The sequence below is a fragment of the Myotis yumanensis genome, unplaced genomic scaffold, assembly GCF_028538775.1.
Source record: "Myotis yumanensis isolate MYYU_CA2020_CCGP unplaced genomic scaffold, mMyoYum1.0.hap1 SCAF_14, whole genome shotgun sequence".
NCBI classification, from domain to species: domain Eukaryota; kingdom Metazoa; phylum Chordata; class Mammalia; order Chiroptera; family Vespertilionidae; genus Myotis; species Myotis yumanensis.
The window spans coordinates 51,296,872-51,315,506 of record NW_027223765.1 but is presented as its reverse complement, the minus strand read 5'-3'; the positions used below and the strand labels follow the sequence as shown (position 1 = coordinate 51,315,506).

Below are 18,635 nucleotides of genomic sequence, written 5' to 3'. Positions count from 1 at the left end.
AATAAGTGTACATGATGGAATACATGTGGTAAAGAACTTAAACATGTTTAAGTCCAGGTTGCTTCCCTTCCTCCCTGTCGGTAACCACGGTTACAGATTCTAGTACAAAGTTTCAGCGAACTCACACATGAATGACATATACATGTGTATTCTTGTTCATTTCACTCTATTCTTGCCCTTCACACTTAGGTATTTTGGAGATCTTTCCACATTACCCCATACCGTGCCACTTTATTCTTTATAAATGCTGCACAGTGTCCCAGTGTATGAATATACGTAATTATTTTAACCAGTCGCCCTGCGGTAGATGGACACTTAGGTGTTTTTGTACACAGTGTGACAGTGAGCATCCCTGCATAAATCCCTCACTACGCTATTTTGACTATGTCTGTCACCTGAGGGTCTGGAGAAGTCTGGTTTTAAAGAAGCCCTTTTATACCAGTACAGTTTGTTTCAACCATTATCTGTTGAGCACTTACTTTGGGTCACTGTCCTGAGCCCCAGGGTGTGATGTCCAGGTCAGAAGACCAAAGCAGCTCTGCCTTCGAAGGCGCTCATGCTTTTCGTTATTGATCACACACCCGGTGTGTACTGTGTGCTGGGTGCTCTTCACAATGTGTTACATTCACTCGCTCGCTCAGTTGACCAACAATCCCATGAGGTAGTTATAATTTATCCCCACTTTGCAGAAGAAGAATGTCAGGCTCAGAGATGCCAGTTACCTTTTTTAGAATGATTTTTTACTTTTCGATTAGTGTTGACATACAATGGTATATTAGTTTCAATAACAACATAGTTATTAGCCGTTTACATAACTTACACAGTGATCACCCTGCTAAATCTAGGACCCATCTGACACCATAAATAACTAGTACAGTCTCATTGACTGTATTCCCTGTGCTGCCGTTTACATGCCTGTGACTATTTAAAACCACCAATTTGTACTTCTTAATTCCCTTCATCTACTTCACCCAGCCCCTCTATCTCCCACCGACTCCCAATCTAGCAAACATCAGTTTGTTCTCTGTATCTCTTAGTCTATGTCTATTTATTTATTTATTTTGTTTTTTAGAGTCCACATATAAGTGAAGTCATGTGGTATTTGTCTATTGCTGTCTGACTTATTTCACATAGCATGTTGTTGCAGGTGGCACAATTTCATTTATTTTCTGGCTGAGAAATAGTCCATTGTATACATGCACCACTTCTTTATCATTCATCTGTTGATGGATCCTTAGTTGTTTTCATATATTGGCTGTTGTAAATAATGCAGTGAACATAGGTGTGCATACATCTTTTCAAAGTAGTGTTTTGGGTTTCTTTGGTTAAATACCTGAAAGTGGAATTGGTGGTCCTTCGTTGTCTATTTTTACAGCCTTTAGTTTTAAAGTCTATTTTGTCTGATAAAAGTATTGCACCCCGGCTTTTTTGTTTGTTTGTTTACATTTTCATGAAATATCTTTTTCCATCCCTTTACTTTCAGACTGTGTGTCTTTGAATCTGAAGTGAGTCTCTTATAGGCAGTATATGTAAAGATCTTGTTTTCTTATCTATTCAGCCACCTGTCTTCAGATTGGAGCATTTAATCAATTTACATTTGAAGTCATTGTTGATAGCTATGTCGTTTTTGACATTTTATTTTTTTTTGTATTTTCTTTCCTTCTTCTTAAAGAAGACCCTTTAACGTTTCATATAATACTGGTTGGTGGTGACGAACTCTTTTAACTTCTTGTTTGGAAAGCTCGTTATCTCTCCCTCAATTCTAAATGAGAGCTTTGCTGGGTAGAGTAATGTATTGCATGCCATTCCCTTCTGTCCTGCTAAGTTTCTGTTGAGAAGTCAGCTGACAGTCTTATGATAGTTCCTTTTTAGGTAAGTAACTGCTGTTTAAGTTTTCCTCTATCTTTAACCTTTGGCATTTTAATTGTGATGTGCCTTGGTATGGGCCTCTTTGGGTTCATCTTGTTTGGGACTCTCTGCACTTCTTGGGCTTATATGTCTATTTCATTTGGCAGGTGAAGGAAGTTTCCCGTCATTATTTCTTCAAATGGGTTTTCACTTCCTTGCTCTCTCTTCTTCTGGTTCCCAATGTTGAGAATGTTGATATGATTGATGTTGTCCCAGAGGCCTCGTACACTGTTCTCATTGGCGAGGGGGATGCTTGTTTATTTATTTATTTTTGTTTTGTTTTTTTTCTCTTCTGATTGGGTGTTTTCTGCTTCCTTATCTTCCAAATTGCTGATTCTAATCCTCTGCTATCTCTACTCTGGTGTTGATTTCCTGTAGGGTATTCTTCATTTCACTTACTTTACCCTTCATTTCTGACTAGTTGTTTTGTATGTTTTCTCTCTTCATATTTATGCTGCCTATCTCTTTATTTAAGTTCTCACTCACTGTTGTTCTACTTTCCCCCTAAGATCACTGAGCATCCTTATAAGCAGTGTTTTGAACTCTGCATCTGGTAGAGTCTTGTCTCCATTTTGTTTTGTTCTTTTTTTGGAAGTTTGTTCTCTTCTTTTGTTTGGAACATGTTTCTTTGTCCCTCATTTTGGCTGCCTCCGTGTGTTTGTTTCTGTGGATTAGGTAGAACTGGTATGTCTCCCAGTCTTGGTAGAGTGGCCTTATGTAGTCGGTGTCCTGTGGGGCCCAGTAGGGCGGTCTCCCTGGTCACCTGAGCCTGGTGCTCTAGGAGTGTCCCTTGTGTGGGTTGTATGTGCCCTCCTGTTGCTCTGCCCACTGATCCAAACTGGCTAGGGCTCCCCATGTATTTTAGGTACCTTTCTAGCTGCTGCCCCAGTGCTGGAGCTCAGAGCTAGTGAAGCCACCAACTAGTAAGTCTGTGTGCAGGCCCATTAAGAGGAGTGCCTGGAAGTCCCTCAGCCTTCTGTCTCAGTCACAATTTCCCCTGGGTTTCACAGCAAGGAGTTCTGGGGAATTCCCTTCCTGGCACTTTCTCTTGCATTTTATCTGGAAACCCTAGTTGTTAGTATTGGACTACATTGGTGGTGGTAGTGGTGGTGGTAATGAGTGTTTAAATACAGAGGTACTTATGTGATTGAAAAGCTGGACTTGGTGAAGTGCTGGTTATCATAAGGAGGGAAAGAAGCAGGCGATGATAACCCTCCTAGCATGACTTCTCGTTTCTTTCTTACATACCTGGATATGCTGCTACCATTTGCTGAAATCAGAAACACTGAAGAAGGCCAGGTGTGGTGAGGCGGGGCCAGGGGCTCCTGGATGAAACTGTCCAGCCCCCCCAGCTATAGTACCGACACTTACATAGACCCCAAAAGAGTCAAGGCCCTTCCCAACTATCACCCCTCACGAGGCATAGAGCTCAAGATTAATCTCCGCTTTGCAACTGGAACCAACTTCTCTTTCTGTCACTAGACAGAATCAACATCAAGCCAGTCAAGGCAAAGAGGACGAGGGTGAATGTGGCTTTTCCTTTGGTCCGACTTCCTTGTTATGCACTGAGCTCATTTATTGATGCGGTGGTTGGAATAAATCAGTTACACCATCTCCCTTTTGTCTTACTTCCCTTTTTATTTCCTGTTGCCATTTTTGCTCAGCAAGACAGGTTGCTGCTCAGCCCGCCCGTGGACTTCTGTGTGAGAAAGTTTACAAAGGATGAACGGTTCTGTGGGGGAGGTTCCAAACACGCCTGTTTTACAAATGCCTCTGCGCAGTGGAGGCTGGTATACAGTGTGAGCAGCGCAGAGGGCTTCCTTTGGCGTGAAGTGTGGTGCCAGGGCAACATTTCAAACTGCCATTAAGGGGTGCATATTTCTGCATGTTAATTAGGAAGGGGGGGTGTCAGCATTCAATAATGTCATTGTTTTGCTTCCTAGAAGGTCTGCAAAAAAGCAGCTGCCATGGGCGTACTTTGGGGGGACACACAGATAAAAGCAGGGGTGAAGAGAGTTCTTGTTTGTCATTGAGGAAAAGGAGGCGGCTGGAGCCCTGCTCTTGGCAGGCCTTGGCAGCCTTCTGCCTCGACAGCTCTGTTGGCAAACTCTGCCATGAATGTTCTCTGTTGATAATGAAAGGAACCGGAGGGCATCTGTGTTGCTATTGGCTGCTCCTCTGCATAGGAAGACGGGAGGCCGGGGGCCAGGGAAGTTCGCTTGCTTCCTGCTCAGAGAGCCCCCAGGACTTGTGAGGTGAGAGCAGAGATGTTGGAGAAGCACAGATCTATGTGGAAATACCAGTCATCACTCATGCATTGTGTGACTTTTAGTTTCTTTTAATGAAATGGGAATACTAGTGCCTTTTTCTGTAGGACTGCTAATAAAGATTACAGTAAGTGACTATATGGCTAGTGACATGTGGTAGGTGCACAATAAATGCAACTTTGGTTAATGTCTCTTGAATATGTATTTGGACCACAATGTCCTCTTCTTCTATGTAAAGCTTTCATTTGCCTACAACATCTGGCATGTTTAAGAATACGGAGTTTATCACATGCTAACTCAGAGCCAAGCACATCGCTGAGTACTCTATTACAGTATCTAATTTAATATTCACAAAAAACATATCAGGTGGGTACTATTCCTGTCTTTATACCGTGGGAACTGCAGCTGGAAAGAGGGAGGCCTTACCTGCTCAGGGTCACAAAACTAGTAATTGCTGTTGCCCTCTTCTGTCTTTTATTTAAAGCCAACTGACTGGCAAGAGCAAACATCTATTATAGGATGTTGGCTATTGTCCCGTGCACGTAAGTCATAGTCCTGTAGGGCGGAGCAGGTAGGACAAGGAAGAGTGAAAAGAAAGGGATGCGGATTTTGTGAATGATGCCATTAAGTGCTGAGCGAGCGAGTGGTGAAGTGAAGTGAAGCGGCTCTGGGGTGATTCACATGTAATTGGACTGGAAAGAAGCTGCCCTGAGTCATGCTATTACAAACCAGATCCGCAGCATAGCGATGTATGCTGCAATCCACGGGTGCTGTCCCCACGTCAGTATCTCACGCTGCAAGGAACTCCCAAGTGACAGTTCGCGCCTGGCACCATGGTGGGTGTGGGGCTGCGGTGGCGCCTAAGAACAGATGTGGTCCCTGCCTTCAAGGGCTTCAAGTCTAGAGGTGAAGACAGGTATTGACTAATCAAGCAGTTTGATAAATACAGCAAAGGGCGTTGGGAAGGAGAGGGACAGGGTTCCCCGAGAACATACAAGAACCTGAAAGGGCGGCGTTGGTCCAGTGTGTGAGGCCAGATACTGTCCCTGCGGATGAGTGGGTGATGACGGCGCAGGAAGCAGAGGGAAGGCTGTTAACCAGAGAGGAGCAGGTGCACAGCCGTGAGAAGAGGTGGGCACAGCGTGCATGTGGGGCTGAAGGAAAACGAGTGGGATGAGAGCAGAGAGAGCAGCAAAGAGCAACCTCGAACTGGGCCTGCGGAGCCAGCAAGGCCAGGCGTGTGTGGCCTGGGGCCCAGGCCAAAAAGGAGTTACATCAGTGTCCGTGTCTTGATGTTCTATAATGTAGCCATGTCAAAAGCAAAGGTTTTGCTCATCCCCCCCAAAAAAGTGTTTTGCCCCCTTGGGGCTGACCCTGCCCCATGGAAACGTCTGCTCCCGTCATGCTGTCCTACATTGTCCTGTAGGAAGAAGACAAGTCTCCCCTCCCCCACCCCAAAATTATAAAAGGAACATGGGACCAGGGACAGCCCTGGACCAGCCAGGCTGAGGCCAAAGAAGGCATTTCTACTGCTTTGGGTCTGGCTGGTCTTAATCTACTGAAGAGGAGTAAGTCCCCAGTGCCAACCATAGTGCCTGGCATTAAACGCTTCTCCGTCAGGAAATACACGAGTGAATACTAAATGTGTGCAAAGTGAGAGGTAGTATAGACTTGATTCATCCTCGCTTAAAACTCAGGGAGCGGTTCTCCTTAAATATTTTATCAAGCTCTAAAAATTATTTGCAGCCCCCATTAATTTTTAAATGCATGTCAGAAGAAAATGTTTGCTTTGGCTTGGTGGTGGCCAGAGACTGCCTGTTAATTAAGGCAGCAGAGGCTTCCTGCTGCAAAGGGCCTGCCCCCTCCAGCCTGTTGAGTTTTCTTGTGGAGCCAGTTCTGCAAATAGCAACAGAGAGGCACACAATTCCCGCTTGGGAGGGCGCCCGGCCACCTCAGGAAGTGTGATTTGGCTAAGGTGGAGGCTGGGGGAGCCGTCTCCCGTCTCCTAGACACTGTGCAGCCTGCCAAGTGATGACCCAAATTAATTTTTTAATCACTTATAATTCTTTCCATGATTTTTATTTAATACCATTAAGTGATCCATATCTTCTTCCCAGGGAGTCCCTGGTGTGTGCTGTCAGGTTTGTCTCTGTGCCACGGCTCGGCAGGGCTGGTTATTTATGACCAGAGTGCGAACTATTGACAAGGTGGAGGGTTGGCTGGAAGGGAGGGGATGTGCACTCACGTGGGAGGGCGGGGTAAGGCAGGGGAGGGGGAGAGTGAAGAGGGTGGCTGAGGCCCTGGAGAGGCCGATAACTGTGGCAAATGGAGAGCATGATATGAAACATTCCGTTTTTAAATGTTGGACACTAACTGAATTTTTTTTTTTAATATGTGAAAAAAAAATATCTGGAAAGGAAAGTTGAACCTCTGCAATGAGATAACCCCTGGGTAGAGGTTTTCTCTGAAGGCCGTAGCCCTGTGGATGGTGAGGACTGCCAGAGCGATCGGGGGAATAACACCTCTGCTTACTGTTGTGCCCAGATTTCAAGATTCCCAAGAAACCACATCAGGGAGCCATCCAATCCGATGCAAAAGCATAAGAATCTGTATTTCAAGCTAACTTGAGCTCTCCATCCACCAGACTCACCGACACATCGGCTAGCCAAGTGGCCAAGAGAGACCGAACCCCTCCCAGAGACCGGTTATATAGGGGGGGGGGGGGGTGGAGTAAGGGAGGAGAAAGGACTGTGCTTTGCCGATTGGCCAGGCACAAGTCGATGTCCCGTTCCTGGGTGTGGCTAGCAGAGTCTTAGACTTCTGTGAAGAAGCTCCTTGCCCAACACGTGGCCAAGGTAAGATGGAGGACGTAGCCCTTACCCTGGGGGAAGGTGGAGGGCGTAGCCTTCGCCCTTTCACTTACTACACCTTCTAGCTCATGGGCACCTTCGGGAAAGCTACATCATTTGAGCTTCCTGAGAATCCTGGGAGGTCGCTCCAGCTGGTGCTGTTTTGGAGAGAAGCTTCCCAATTCAGAGACTGTATGAGACTGAGTATCAAAACTTCCCACAGTTACCTGGGCCTTGGCAGGCTCGCTTGCTTATTCCTTTGTATCAAGGAATAACACCCGGTTGCCAGTGATCAGCATTTGAGACACATCCTCCCAACGAGGTGTGACCAGCCTCAGTGTAAAGATTAGAAACGGGCACTATCGACATTAGTAAGCATGTATCAGGCCTCATGCTAGCGGATTGGCATGGGCAAAGGCTTCCAATGGACCACCTCGTCTTACCCTCATAGCAGGTGTTCTGGGAGGAAACTAGATACTCTGAGGATCCAGTTTTACAGAAGAGAACAGGATTTTTACAGGTGAAATAACTTGCCCAGGGTCGCAAGCCAGTGGGGAAGCTGAGACTTGAACCACAGGCTACCTCTTCCAATTCTTTACCACCATCGCATGCTGAGCACCGCTAATGCCCATCCATTAGAGCAACCCGAATGGCATTGCTGGTAATTGACAGTTTGTCTTCCACAACAGCATTTGCATGTGGTTCCACCTGATGAGATGCGCCTTCCCTGTCTCCAATCATCATAAACTAGTTTCCAGAAACAGGAAACAACAATGGATGAGTGGATTCTTCTGGGGTGCTTTTTGTTGTGTTTTAGGGATCTGCTAATCATTTATTAACTTAAGAAAGACCCTGGACTTGGAAACGAAGGCAAATCCACACACATTTGTCAAATTTAGGTACCACTTTTACTTTCTAGACCAGGGGTGGGCAAACTTTTTGACTCGAGGGCCACAATGGGTTCTTAAACTGGACCGGAGGGCCGGAACAAAAGCATGGATGGAGTGTTTGTGTGAACTAATATAAATTCAAAGTAAACATCATTACATAAAAGGGTATGGTCTTTTTTTTTTTTTTAGTTTTATTCATTTCAAACGGGCCGGATCCGGCCCGCGGGCCGTAGTTTGCCCATGGCTATTCTAGACATTTATTTCTGTCATAAACAAGATTTCTAAGTTTTAACTGATTTTTAAATGACGATGGTTTTGTGAATATTACTTCAGTTTAATGGCCCTGAAAAAGTAATATGATTGTAAAAATATATTCCACACCTCTCAGTGGAAGAATTACTTGCACACGTTGCCTTAGTTTAACCTGTAAGTCAGAAATACACATGATGCTTTGATGTGATTGGAAGGAATTGGGATTAAATTCAATAAAAGCTCTACTTTTTGTTCACTGTAAAAGATTTTTTTTAAAGTTAGCTTTCTTCCCTAAACCTTTCTGATAGTCTTCGGTTAGTGGGAAAGTCAGCCCGTAGCTGAGGGACAGTGAAGCCGAGTCAGGGCCCTTGTGTGTGCTCCTTCCTTACATACCTGGCAGCCCCTGAAACACACATGGGGCCTTTCCTCTGGCTGGTTCTGCTGGTCCCGGTGCCTTGAAGTTGGAACCTGGAAGGACTGGGGGAAGAGAGGGATACGTCTGTCACCTTCCGTGAAAGGCCACAGAATGTGCGTCTGTGGTCTCCGCCTGTGGCCTCGGGTCCAAGCCTGGTGCCATCGGCCGCGGCCCTTTACAGTTGGAGGGCTCAGAGTTCCCCCTTGACCACCTTGCACCCCCTCAAAGAGAGTGAGTGTGTATATGCATAAACTTGGTGATTCAGAAACTATTTTAAAGAGATAATACTCATTGAAAAAGTTTTAATTATAAAGATCAAGCTTAAAGGAAGCAAATTCTTCATCACTTGTGTCTCATGCAGAGGTTACTGCCTCCTTATCCTTTGTGCTTCTATAATGAAGTGTATGTTTTTAAATTTTTGTTCTATGTAATTGTGAATTGAGGTTAGACAGTGGGATGGGATCCTTGGAAAGGATCGGGGTTTCTTGTGATTTACAGGTTCTTCTTTGCTAAGCCAGAAGAACAAGCCTGGCTTAGGACACGTCTTAAAGGGCTCAGTACACCTGGCCCGCCCGGCTTCCGCTAAAGCCCCGAGATGGGGACTGGATCAGGGGCTTCTTAATGTTGATGTTTTTTATCATCCACTCACGGAATAGTATTGATTATAAGCTGTATTTTTCCAGCTTTGGCCATTTATGAATCACCGTCATGATTTTTGTCCATATCTGAACATAATGTCTATTTACAGGTTTTTTTAAAAGCATACCTTTTAACTTAAATTTTCAAAAAGAAACTCCTCATTGCTATTGCTGTGCTTTATTTAGTTGATTAATTTCTTATTGTATACTAGAGGCCCAGTGCACGAAATTCCTGCACTGGGGGGAGGGGGGGGGGGCTCCCCACGGGGATTGGGCCTAAGCCAGCAGTCAGACATCCTTAGCGCTGCTGTGCTCGCCAGCTGTGAGCCTGGCTTCTGGCTGAGCAGCGCTCCCCCTGTGGGAGTGCACTGACCACCAGGGGGCAGCTCCTGCATTGAGCATCTGCCTCCTGGTGGTCAGTGCATGTCATAGCGACCAGTCATTCCACTGTTCAGTCGATTTGCATATTAGCCTTTTATTATATAGGATAGTTGCCTTTTTATTTTTTTTAATATATTTTATTGATTTTTTACAGAGAGGAAGAGAAAGGGATAGAGAGTCAGAAACATCGATGAGAGAGAAACATCGATCAGCTGCCTCCTGCACACCCCCCACGGGGGATGTGCCCGCAACCAAGGTACATGCCCTTGACCAGAATCGAACCTGGGACCTTTCAGTCCGAAAGCCGACGCTCTATCCACTGAGCCAAACCGGTTACGGCTAGTTGCCTTTTTAAACTGTAAGTTTAAAAAGTCAATTTTAAAAATACTGTTTTTATTAATTTTTCATTATTATTTTTTTTCATCACCATTTATCCCCTTTCTGCCCCTCTTCCACTTCCACCTCCCAACCCCCACAATCACCACAATGTTGTCCCTGTCCATAACTTGAAAAGTAACCTTTAGGCCTTAGCTGTTTTGGCTCAATAGGTAGAGCATCAGCCCAAGGACTGAAGGTCCCTGGGTTCGATTCTGGTCAAGGCCATGTACCTCGGTTGCAATGTCAATACCCAGCCCTGGTGAGGGCGCGTGTGGGAGGCAACCAATCAATGTGTCTCTCTCACATCGATGTTTCTCTCTCTCTGTCTCTCCCCCTCCCTTCTTCTCTCTCTAAAAATCAGTGGGAAAAATGTCAAGTGAGGATTAACAACAATAACAAAAAAAGTAAGCTTTGTATTGCTACCATAATTTACTAATTAGATTTTTTTCTAGTGCACATTAAAAATATACACACTTATTCAAATTGAAAAGTCCATCCATGTACTGCCCAGGAGCACATTCTGGTTGGATCTTAACCAAACTTTGGGGGAAAGTGGCTGAGAAAAAATGGGTAATTACTAGAAGAATAACACGTAAGGGTTTCCACCGTTGACACAGTTTCTGTTAAAACTTGGCAAGGTTGTTCCCACCCAGGATGACCCTGAGCGCTTAGCCTGCCACTCAGTTAAAGAGGCGCCACGTGGTGTCACTGCCCTTCTTTGTAAAACTTGCCCTCGTGAGGAGCCCCTTCTGAAGGGAAGGTGACCTCCACTTGGTCGGCCTTGAGGGTGCAGCCGGTAATGAATTTTTTATGTTCTGTGAGGCTCACTCTCAATTGGACTCAGCATTCTGCTCGTGCATATATGTAAACGGGTGACCAATTGAAATTCCGATGTAATGAGGGTGAAGTGTTGCTATTCAGCGCAGCCGCCTTTGTTTTGAGTCTAGTAAGTTCTTTGCACCAAAACAATGCAGCTTTCCTTCCAGCTTCTGAAATGTCCAGCTGGATACCAACGACATCTTTTCCAACCCATTTCAGAAGCGAAATACAGTCTGTTCTGGGTTTTGTTTTGTTTTGTTGTTTTTTCCAGCTTAAATACATTATTTTAAAATGTGCTGAGACAGTTGGATGTGAAGTCTTGAAAAGAACAACAACAAAGTATTCTTTCTGAAACATGCAAATGTGTCTCTCCGTCGCCTAGGAAACTATTATGGGACACCCAAACCTCCCAGCCAGCCGGTCAGTGGGAAAGTGATCACGACGGATGCCTTGCAAAGCCTTCACTCCGGCTCCAAGCAGTCGACCCCCAAGCGAACCAAGTCCTACAATGATATGCAAAATGCTGGCCTAGTCCATGCGGAGCTCGAGGAGGATGACGGTCCTGAAATGAACAGCAGCTTCACAGGTAAAGCCCGGATGGTGTTCCCTGTCCCCGGACTTGGGGAAAGGGGGTGGTGGGAGGCTTTTTGCAAATTGTAAGGTTTCTGTTCTCAAGAGGAATTAGGAAGGGTCACCAGGATTCACACTGACCCCTCATGCTGGGGAGAGGTGTCTTTTCCCGTCTATTTATCATTTTGCTTCACAAGACTGTTCTAACTTCACCCAAATATCTGAAAGGGGCTGGAGGGACAGGTTTGTAGAGAAAAACCAGTGTTGTTTCTGCCTCTTGAAAACTATGTGTGGAAGGCTATTTGTATATTGTCTGTTAATTTCCTGGCGTGACACTGCTCCATTGTTATGGCTGACAGCTGACAAAGGGAAATATGAGAATTGGTTTAACAGTTTAGTAACAAGCGATGCCCTTTGGAAGGCTAGCACCATGTGCATCATACCTTTGTGAGTAGAGCTAGAGTGAAGATATATCATGTGTCTATTAACATGGGGAAATTTTACATCGTATGCCCTATATGATGGGAAATAATAAATGCCCTGCTTACCTGTTGCATATGCGTTCTGTATCAGGTGGCACATATTACTCATTGCATTACCTACTTGTATATATTCAGGCTGCCAGCCCCCACACTTAGGTAAGACCCCTGTATTTTACGAAGGGGTCTTCAAGGACAGGCCTCTGCATGTGGCTATCCTGTTGGTCTTGCACATTTCCAGGAAGCACCATTCACAGAAGCTATGATGGATGTTCCTTGGGTTGGTGCAGTGACCTAAAACTGTCCAAAAATACTTTTCACTATATGGGGGTTTGACCTTATATAGTCACTCAGCACATAACAACTGCATGATAGGTGAGTTACTACCGTCTACTAGTATTATGTTGCAACTTTGAAGAATATCTTGTTTCTTTTATTTTTCCTATACTTAAATATTTTCTCTTAATATTTTAGGGTTACAGTTCTTTGCAGCACATGAATCTTCCTCTCTTGTACTGACCTCTTCTGACTTCACCACATCCAGCCATTACTTGGTTAGACTTAATTCCAATAAAGGGGAGATTACTTAAACTGTATTTTCTTCCTTGCGCTACCAAGTGTAATGGAATATTTAGGGGAAACTTTGTGTTACTTGAATGCTTTCTACAGCCTATATGGCCTCTCTGAGGTTTTCTCATTTTTTAAAGCTCAAAAACCTAAAATTCCTCAACATGGCAATTAAAAACATTCTTGATGACTTGCTTATCTACCAGTAGCCTGATCCCTCTGCAAGACTCATTGGAAAAAGCAGGAGGAGACCTGGTTTGCTCTCCTACCTTGCTTCTTAGCCGTTTCTCATTATGAACATAGTATCTACTTCTCACATTTGCAAAGTAACCAGCTAGGATTAAGTCATGCCTGTGTTCCCCCTTCCAGCTCTAAAAGTTTGATTCCATGAAAATTGCCATTTTCTCTATTAGAATGGGCTAGGCCAGCGGCTAACTTGTAGCTGCAATAGCTGGCAGAAACTCGCCATCCTTTACATATTGAAATTAGGTTCTTTCAACCAGTTAGAAATAAATATTTTATGGATTTATAGTTAGTAGCTCTCATTGAAATGAAAGCAGATTTAAAAAGTCAATATTCCTTTTGAAAATAGCTAATATTTTAATGCTTAATCTTTCAACAAATAAGAGCAAATCATGATATAACCCAGAACACAGACGTGGACACAGAAACAGAAGTCCTGTGGTGTCACGTGCCGCGAAGCAGTCCTGCCAAGCATCTGGGTGGGCCCCAGGGAGCTTGCGCCTTCATTTGTCCTTCATTTCTTAAGTAGATTTCTTGGGAGAAAGCGCATAGGGGTAGTTGACTCTAGGTCTTGATCCCTTTCCTATTTCTAATACTAAAATCTCTGTCTCTAGAAGCCATGCCTCAGAAAATCTGTCCCCATAAAACCTCCACTTGAAATCCTGGCATCAAAGGAAATGCTTTCTACAGCCTATATGGGCCTCTCTGAGGTTTTCTCATTTTTCTTCTGGGCGCAGATCATCTTTGCTAGCGTCAGTCTGATCATTAGTTTCTGCACAAAACAGTGGCACCTGATTGTCTTATTCGGATGCCTGCTTTAATGCCAAGAAAGCCGATAGGATGCACAGAGAACTGGCCTCAATATACACATTGATGGGACATCCTCCGTATGTAAGGAATGTGTTGAATGAGTGCCCCCTCACTTACCAAACTACAGCTGTGACGGCTGATAACCCGTCATACACTAACTCATGTAAATTCTTTCAAATAATTGGCACTACCCCATCTATGACACGTGTATCAAACCAGCTGTGTCAAAGCATCTTGCACTCTGAACCCCTTTAATAGCAACCCACCAGCCACTTTGAGCATCGAGTGGCAATAGCATAAAGATTGCATGTTAACAGTCTCTCCTGGTGATTCTTATGTACGTGTAAGTGGGGGAAGTGGACCTTCCAAAGACATACCAGGAATGAATAATGGTGGCTCCTAGCGAAGTAAGCGTGAGTCTTTCCATTCTTGCCAAGTTTTGAATTTATTCTTTACTGATTAGTAATTTCAAAATGTTTCTTCTCTCTTTGCCTAATTTCCTTTCTTCCTTCAAATGTGTAGTTGTTAAAGGGAATTTAGGCGGTTGAGTTGTTAAGGAGGCCAAGGGCAGCCTTGATTTCAGGCATGAAAGTCAGTCACAGGTATTAAGTGACTTTCTGTGTCTTTCATCTCTGCTTTCCTCTGTGAAGGCCAAGTGTCAGGCAGGATTGGCAAGCTGTCAAGAGGGTCACCCGAACCTGCAGGATGAGAACCCATCAGCTTAACGTCTTCAGCATCGGGGGCCCACCTCTTGACTGATAAGAGCTAAACTTTCATGCCTGATGTTCATTGGTTTGCCTTGGATCATATGCCTGATCCAATCACAAATACAAGAGAGACAGGAGTGTGAATTGGGCCCCCCCCCCGTGTGAGCTAGCAGTGAATTTGAGGCAGTCCCCGGAGACCTGGAATAAAGGGGATGGTTTTTAAAGAGAGGTCTAAGTGGTGGTAGCGGAAGAGGAGAGAGATGCAGAGTGAGGAAAGACCACAGACAGCCTCTCGGTGTGCAGAGGTTTTGGTGGTGGTTTCATAGGTCCATCTCCATCCAGCTTTTGGATTACCTTTGTTCTCGCAATGTCATTGGGAGCTGCTGATCAGAGAAAGATTCGAAGTATAGCCTTTCATTATTCCTCAGTCTACATTCAGTAAGTCAGGAATATCTACAGTACAATCACTATGGGAGATAAAAAGTAACTCCGTCACTGATTTTATGTTTTCCAACCCCATAGAGATTGACATTGGCCTCTATAAAAATTCAACCAGAATGTCAGCATTGCATCTGTGGATACTTTGATGACATCACCTCTTGATGTTTCTGGTTAATAAGAAGGAAAGAGACTCATGTACTTGGAGGCTTCTTTTTAAGACCCAAGTCAAATCCATCCACCTACATAATACTGTTCTGGGGGAACTGTCTTGGTTTTCACCGGAACATTCTCCTCACTTTTTGCAAAAGTGACTCACTGGTGTAACTCTCTGCATTGTAAACTTTTACATACTTTCCAGCTTGATTGGTGAATCTTTGATCTTTGCCACTGTCTACCAAAAATGCTTTAAATAATTTATGCAAAATGGACAAGAATGCCACTATATCGTTTTCATTGTGGACTTCTTTCTCACCTTCAAAAGTCCTCTGAGCCTTGAAACCAGATGATTCCCCCGGAATGACAGTTCAGCCCCTCTGTGTTTTGATGACCTTCTCTTCCTCTTTTCTTTTTTTATGGCCTTTGTAGTTTAAGAAACTTTAGGGTTTGAGTCATGATCTGTTTCTTCTTTGACACTTTCACGGTTGTGAGCGGCGTATCATTGGAGCATGTTTTTCTCTTCTTTATTTTTAGGTAAAGTAAGTTTGGCCTATCATTTTGATGTTTCTGCTTAAAAACCTTTATCTAAAGCAAACAGAATAGTCAATGGTCAGAAAGGAGGAGAGGGTGAGGGCTTGGAGGTGCAGACAGTGCTTGGTGCCGTGCCTCCGTTTGGGGTTTGATGGATGATTGTCTCCTCTGTCTCTCTCTCTCCCACGACTGCACAGCCGATTCTGCTGATCAGGAAGAGCACAGCCTGCAGGAAGCAACGCTCCCACCTGTGAATAGTAGCCTCATCGCTGCCCCCATCACGGACCCTTCTCAGAAGTTCCCTCAATACCTACCTCTTTCCGCAGAGGACAATCTAGGTCCCCTACCCGAGAACTGGGAGATGGCCTACACTGAAAATGGAGAAGTCTATTTTATAGAGTAAAGTATCCCGTTCTTTCTTCCCGGCTCTGTCCCTGTCGTTCATTCCCCTTCCTCCCTCTCTCTAGCAGCTACAGATGCAGCGTAAATCTGAAAGGACTGATCACAGGCTGGTGGAGTTCTTTATTCAATTTAATAAGCTTTGCACAAAAAAGCAATTAGCATATCATCCTAGTCATTGAGCCTGAATAGCTTGAGGAAACATACAGTCAATAATTTCCTTAAAGAGTTAGACAACTAAATTATGGTGTATATTTAAATTATGGTCTAATATACTAAGAATATATTTAGCCATTAGAAATAGGTAACTCATTTGCTTATTTTCTCTTATATGGGTTGCAGTTTTCTTTTTGTTGAGTTTTAAGAGTTCTTTATATATTCTGGATACAGTGCCCTTATTATATTTGTGATTTGCTCACATTTTCTCCAAGTCAGGATTTCCTTTTTATTGTCTTAACTGTGTCTTGTGAGGAGCTGGAAGTTCTTGATTTTGATGAATTAAGAACTTACCAGTTTTCTGATTTATAAATATTTTTTTCTGTTGCGGCTTGTGCTTTTAGTGTACTAGCTAAGAAATCTTTGCTTAACTCAAAGTCATCAAGTAGTCACTTTCTGCTATATTTCTTTCAGAAGTTTTATAGCAAATAAATTAACCTCAACCTCCACCTTACACCTCATACAAAAAAAATAACTCAAAATAGATCACTGCAGACTTAAGTGTAAAATGAAAAGCAATAAAACTTAGGAAGAAAACACTATAAAAAAATATACAGATTTTTCCTAGATTGGGATCTAGGAATAGGCAAAGAATTATTAGATTTGACATCATACAAATGACCCCCTAAAAGGATAAATTCAACTTCATCAAAATGAAAAACTCTGGCTTAAAGAAAAGACTCTGAGAAGAGGATAAAGAGACAAACAATAGGCTGGGAAAAATATTTGCAAACCCCCGGCATCTGAAAATTGACAGGCATTTAGAATATATAAAGAACGCTCAAATCTCAGCAGTATAAAAAATAAAAATCCTGTTAGAAAATGAGTTCAATACATGGACGTACATCTCACCGAAGAGGGCGTCCAGGTGACAGGTAAGCACGTGAGGAAACATCGTTAGCTGCACATTAAAGCTACGAAGGTATCATTACACACCTATTGGGATGGCTAACATAAAAAACAGTAACAACACCACATGATGGCAAAGATGCAGAGAAACTAGATCATGCATGCAGGGCCAGTGGTATGTAAAATTGTATGGCATTCTAGAAAACGGTCTGGCAGTTTCTAAAAAACTAAACCTGTGACTACAACATCACCCAGCATTGCACCTTTGGACACCTACATTCACAGGAAAACCTGTGTGTGGATATTTAAGTAGATTTATTCTAAATAGCCAAAAACTGGAAACAACCCAGATGTCTTGCAGGGGTAAACTGTGGTCCGTTCATGCCAGGGAATACTATTCAGGGCAGTTGGGCAGCGCGTCGACTTCTCCGAGGTTTTTCTGGCCCGGGTGTATTTATGTTAGGTGACTTTGGGTTGCCTTCACCTCATCTGAATCACAGCTTGGGCCGCTGCCATTAATGATATGCATTAGCTGCCTTGAGCCACTTGCATGAATTGAGGGAGTTTCCCATGGTCAGGAGAAGTCTTATGTAATAGAGTGAATGAAATAGCAGCCTCCTGTGTGAATCCCCACGTTCACAATTTAAGTCACAGCAAATTTAAAATAAATTGGGGTTTGCTCTTCAGCAAATGTGAAGACTAAATAAGTCTAGTCAGCCGCGGACAACTCAGACAAGGGGTGTCATTTGGAACTCATTTTTAAAAAATGAACCTGGGATACCATTTCAGCTCTCAATACTGGGGTGATTATATTCTCGGTTGAGTAAAAAGCCCACCAGAGTCTTTCCCTCGACCACCTCCTAATTCCTAACCGGGGCTCTCTGGTCTGGGTTTGCTGTCGCAATGAATCTGTAGTTGAAGAGCAACTGTTCAAGAATGTAAAGTTTGTTTTTGTCACTGAGCTCTCTGCTTTTCCTTTTTAAATCTATTTCTTGTTTCTGTTTCTGGATTTCAGCCATAACACAAAAACAACGTCTTGGTTAGACCCTCGGTGCCTGAGCAAGCAGCAGAAGCCTCTGGAAGAGTGTGAGGATGATGGTAAGGGCGTGGCAGCTCTCCTTTTAAATGAGTTCCGTGTTTGTTCCAATCTTAGAGAGTTGTAGCAGAGTCGACCAGTTTTCACAGTGAGTTTTCAAAAGGGAATCCAGTTTCTAGTAAGTGCACTCAGGTTTCCGAAAGCAGAAGGGGAGTCAGTAGACTTGTTCAGAAGAATGATTTGTGTGCACATCAAGGCAGATGCGCAGCTATGTTCCCATTGGAAACAGAGCTTTACACAGTCAGGCAGCACTCACATGAAGATACAGCCTCTGCCTCCAGGAGCTTGGAGAAAACTGAAAGAATAGAGAATTGCCTATCAAACCCTAATCCTATATTATGAAATTCTTAGGGGGAAAATCAGTAGCATTTCTTAAACTGTCCATGTTTTATGGCTATTATTTCCCCAGATGTTGGTGTCAGGAAAGCAGATCTTGACTTGCTTGGGAATCTCTGTGTAAGTTAGAATATATCCTAAACACCTAAAAAGTGTATTTTTCGAAGAAAGAGGCTGAGGTGTTACCCTAGCCCACTCTCCTCGTTATCTCAACAAAGAATCAACTGCTTAGAAAGATTACTGTTTTAAAAAGTTTATTACAAGGCTGTGGGATTTCTAACTGCTTTTCCAAAATGAAAAAAATTAAGACAGAACAAACATGTTCCTTCTCAATACACCCAAGTCTTTCCCAAGCTCTACCAAAATTACTTCTTGGCACGGACGAGTTAAAAGGGAAAGGGTTTGCTTTGCTACTCATTATTCATTGCTGGCATTTGA

The 18,635-nt window shown here is 43.6% G+C and overlaps 1 protein-coding gene across 16 annotated transcripts in view; it reads left to right on the top strand.

The window, feature by feature from the left end:
* The window catches only part of MAGI1 (membrane associated guanylate kinase, WW and PDZ domain containing 1), a 563,313-nt gene that overhangs the window by 448,717 nt on the left and 95,961 nt on the right, over window positions 1–18,635 (top strand). For all 16 annotated transcript variants that reach the window (XM_070390955.1, XM_070390954.1, XM_070390950.1 and 13 more), the window contains exons 4-6: window positions 11,180–11,383; window positions 15,499–15,700; window positions 17,781–17,863. In XM_070390955.1, coding sequence (XP_070247056.1) covers window positions 11,180–11,383; window positions 15,499–15,700; window positions 17,781–17,863 — 489 coding nt within the window. The remainder of the gene's footprint in view (window positions 1–11,179; window positions 11,384–15,498; window positions 15,701–17,780; window positions 17,864–18,635) is intronic.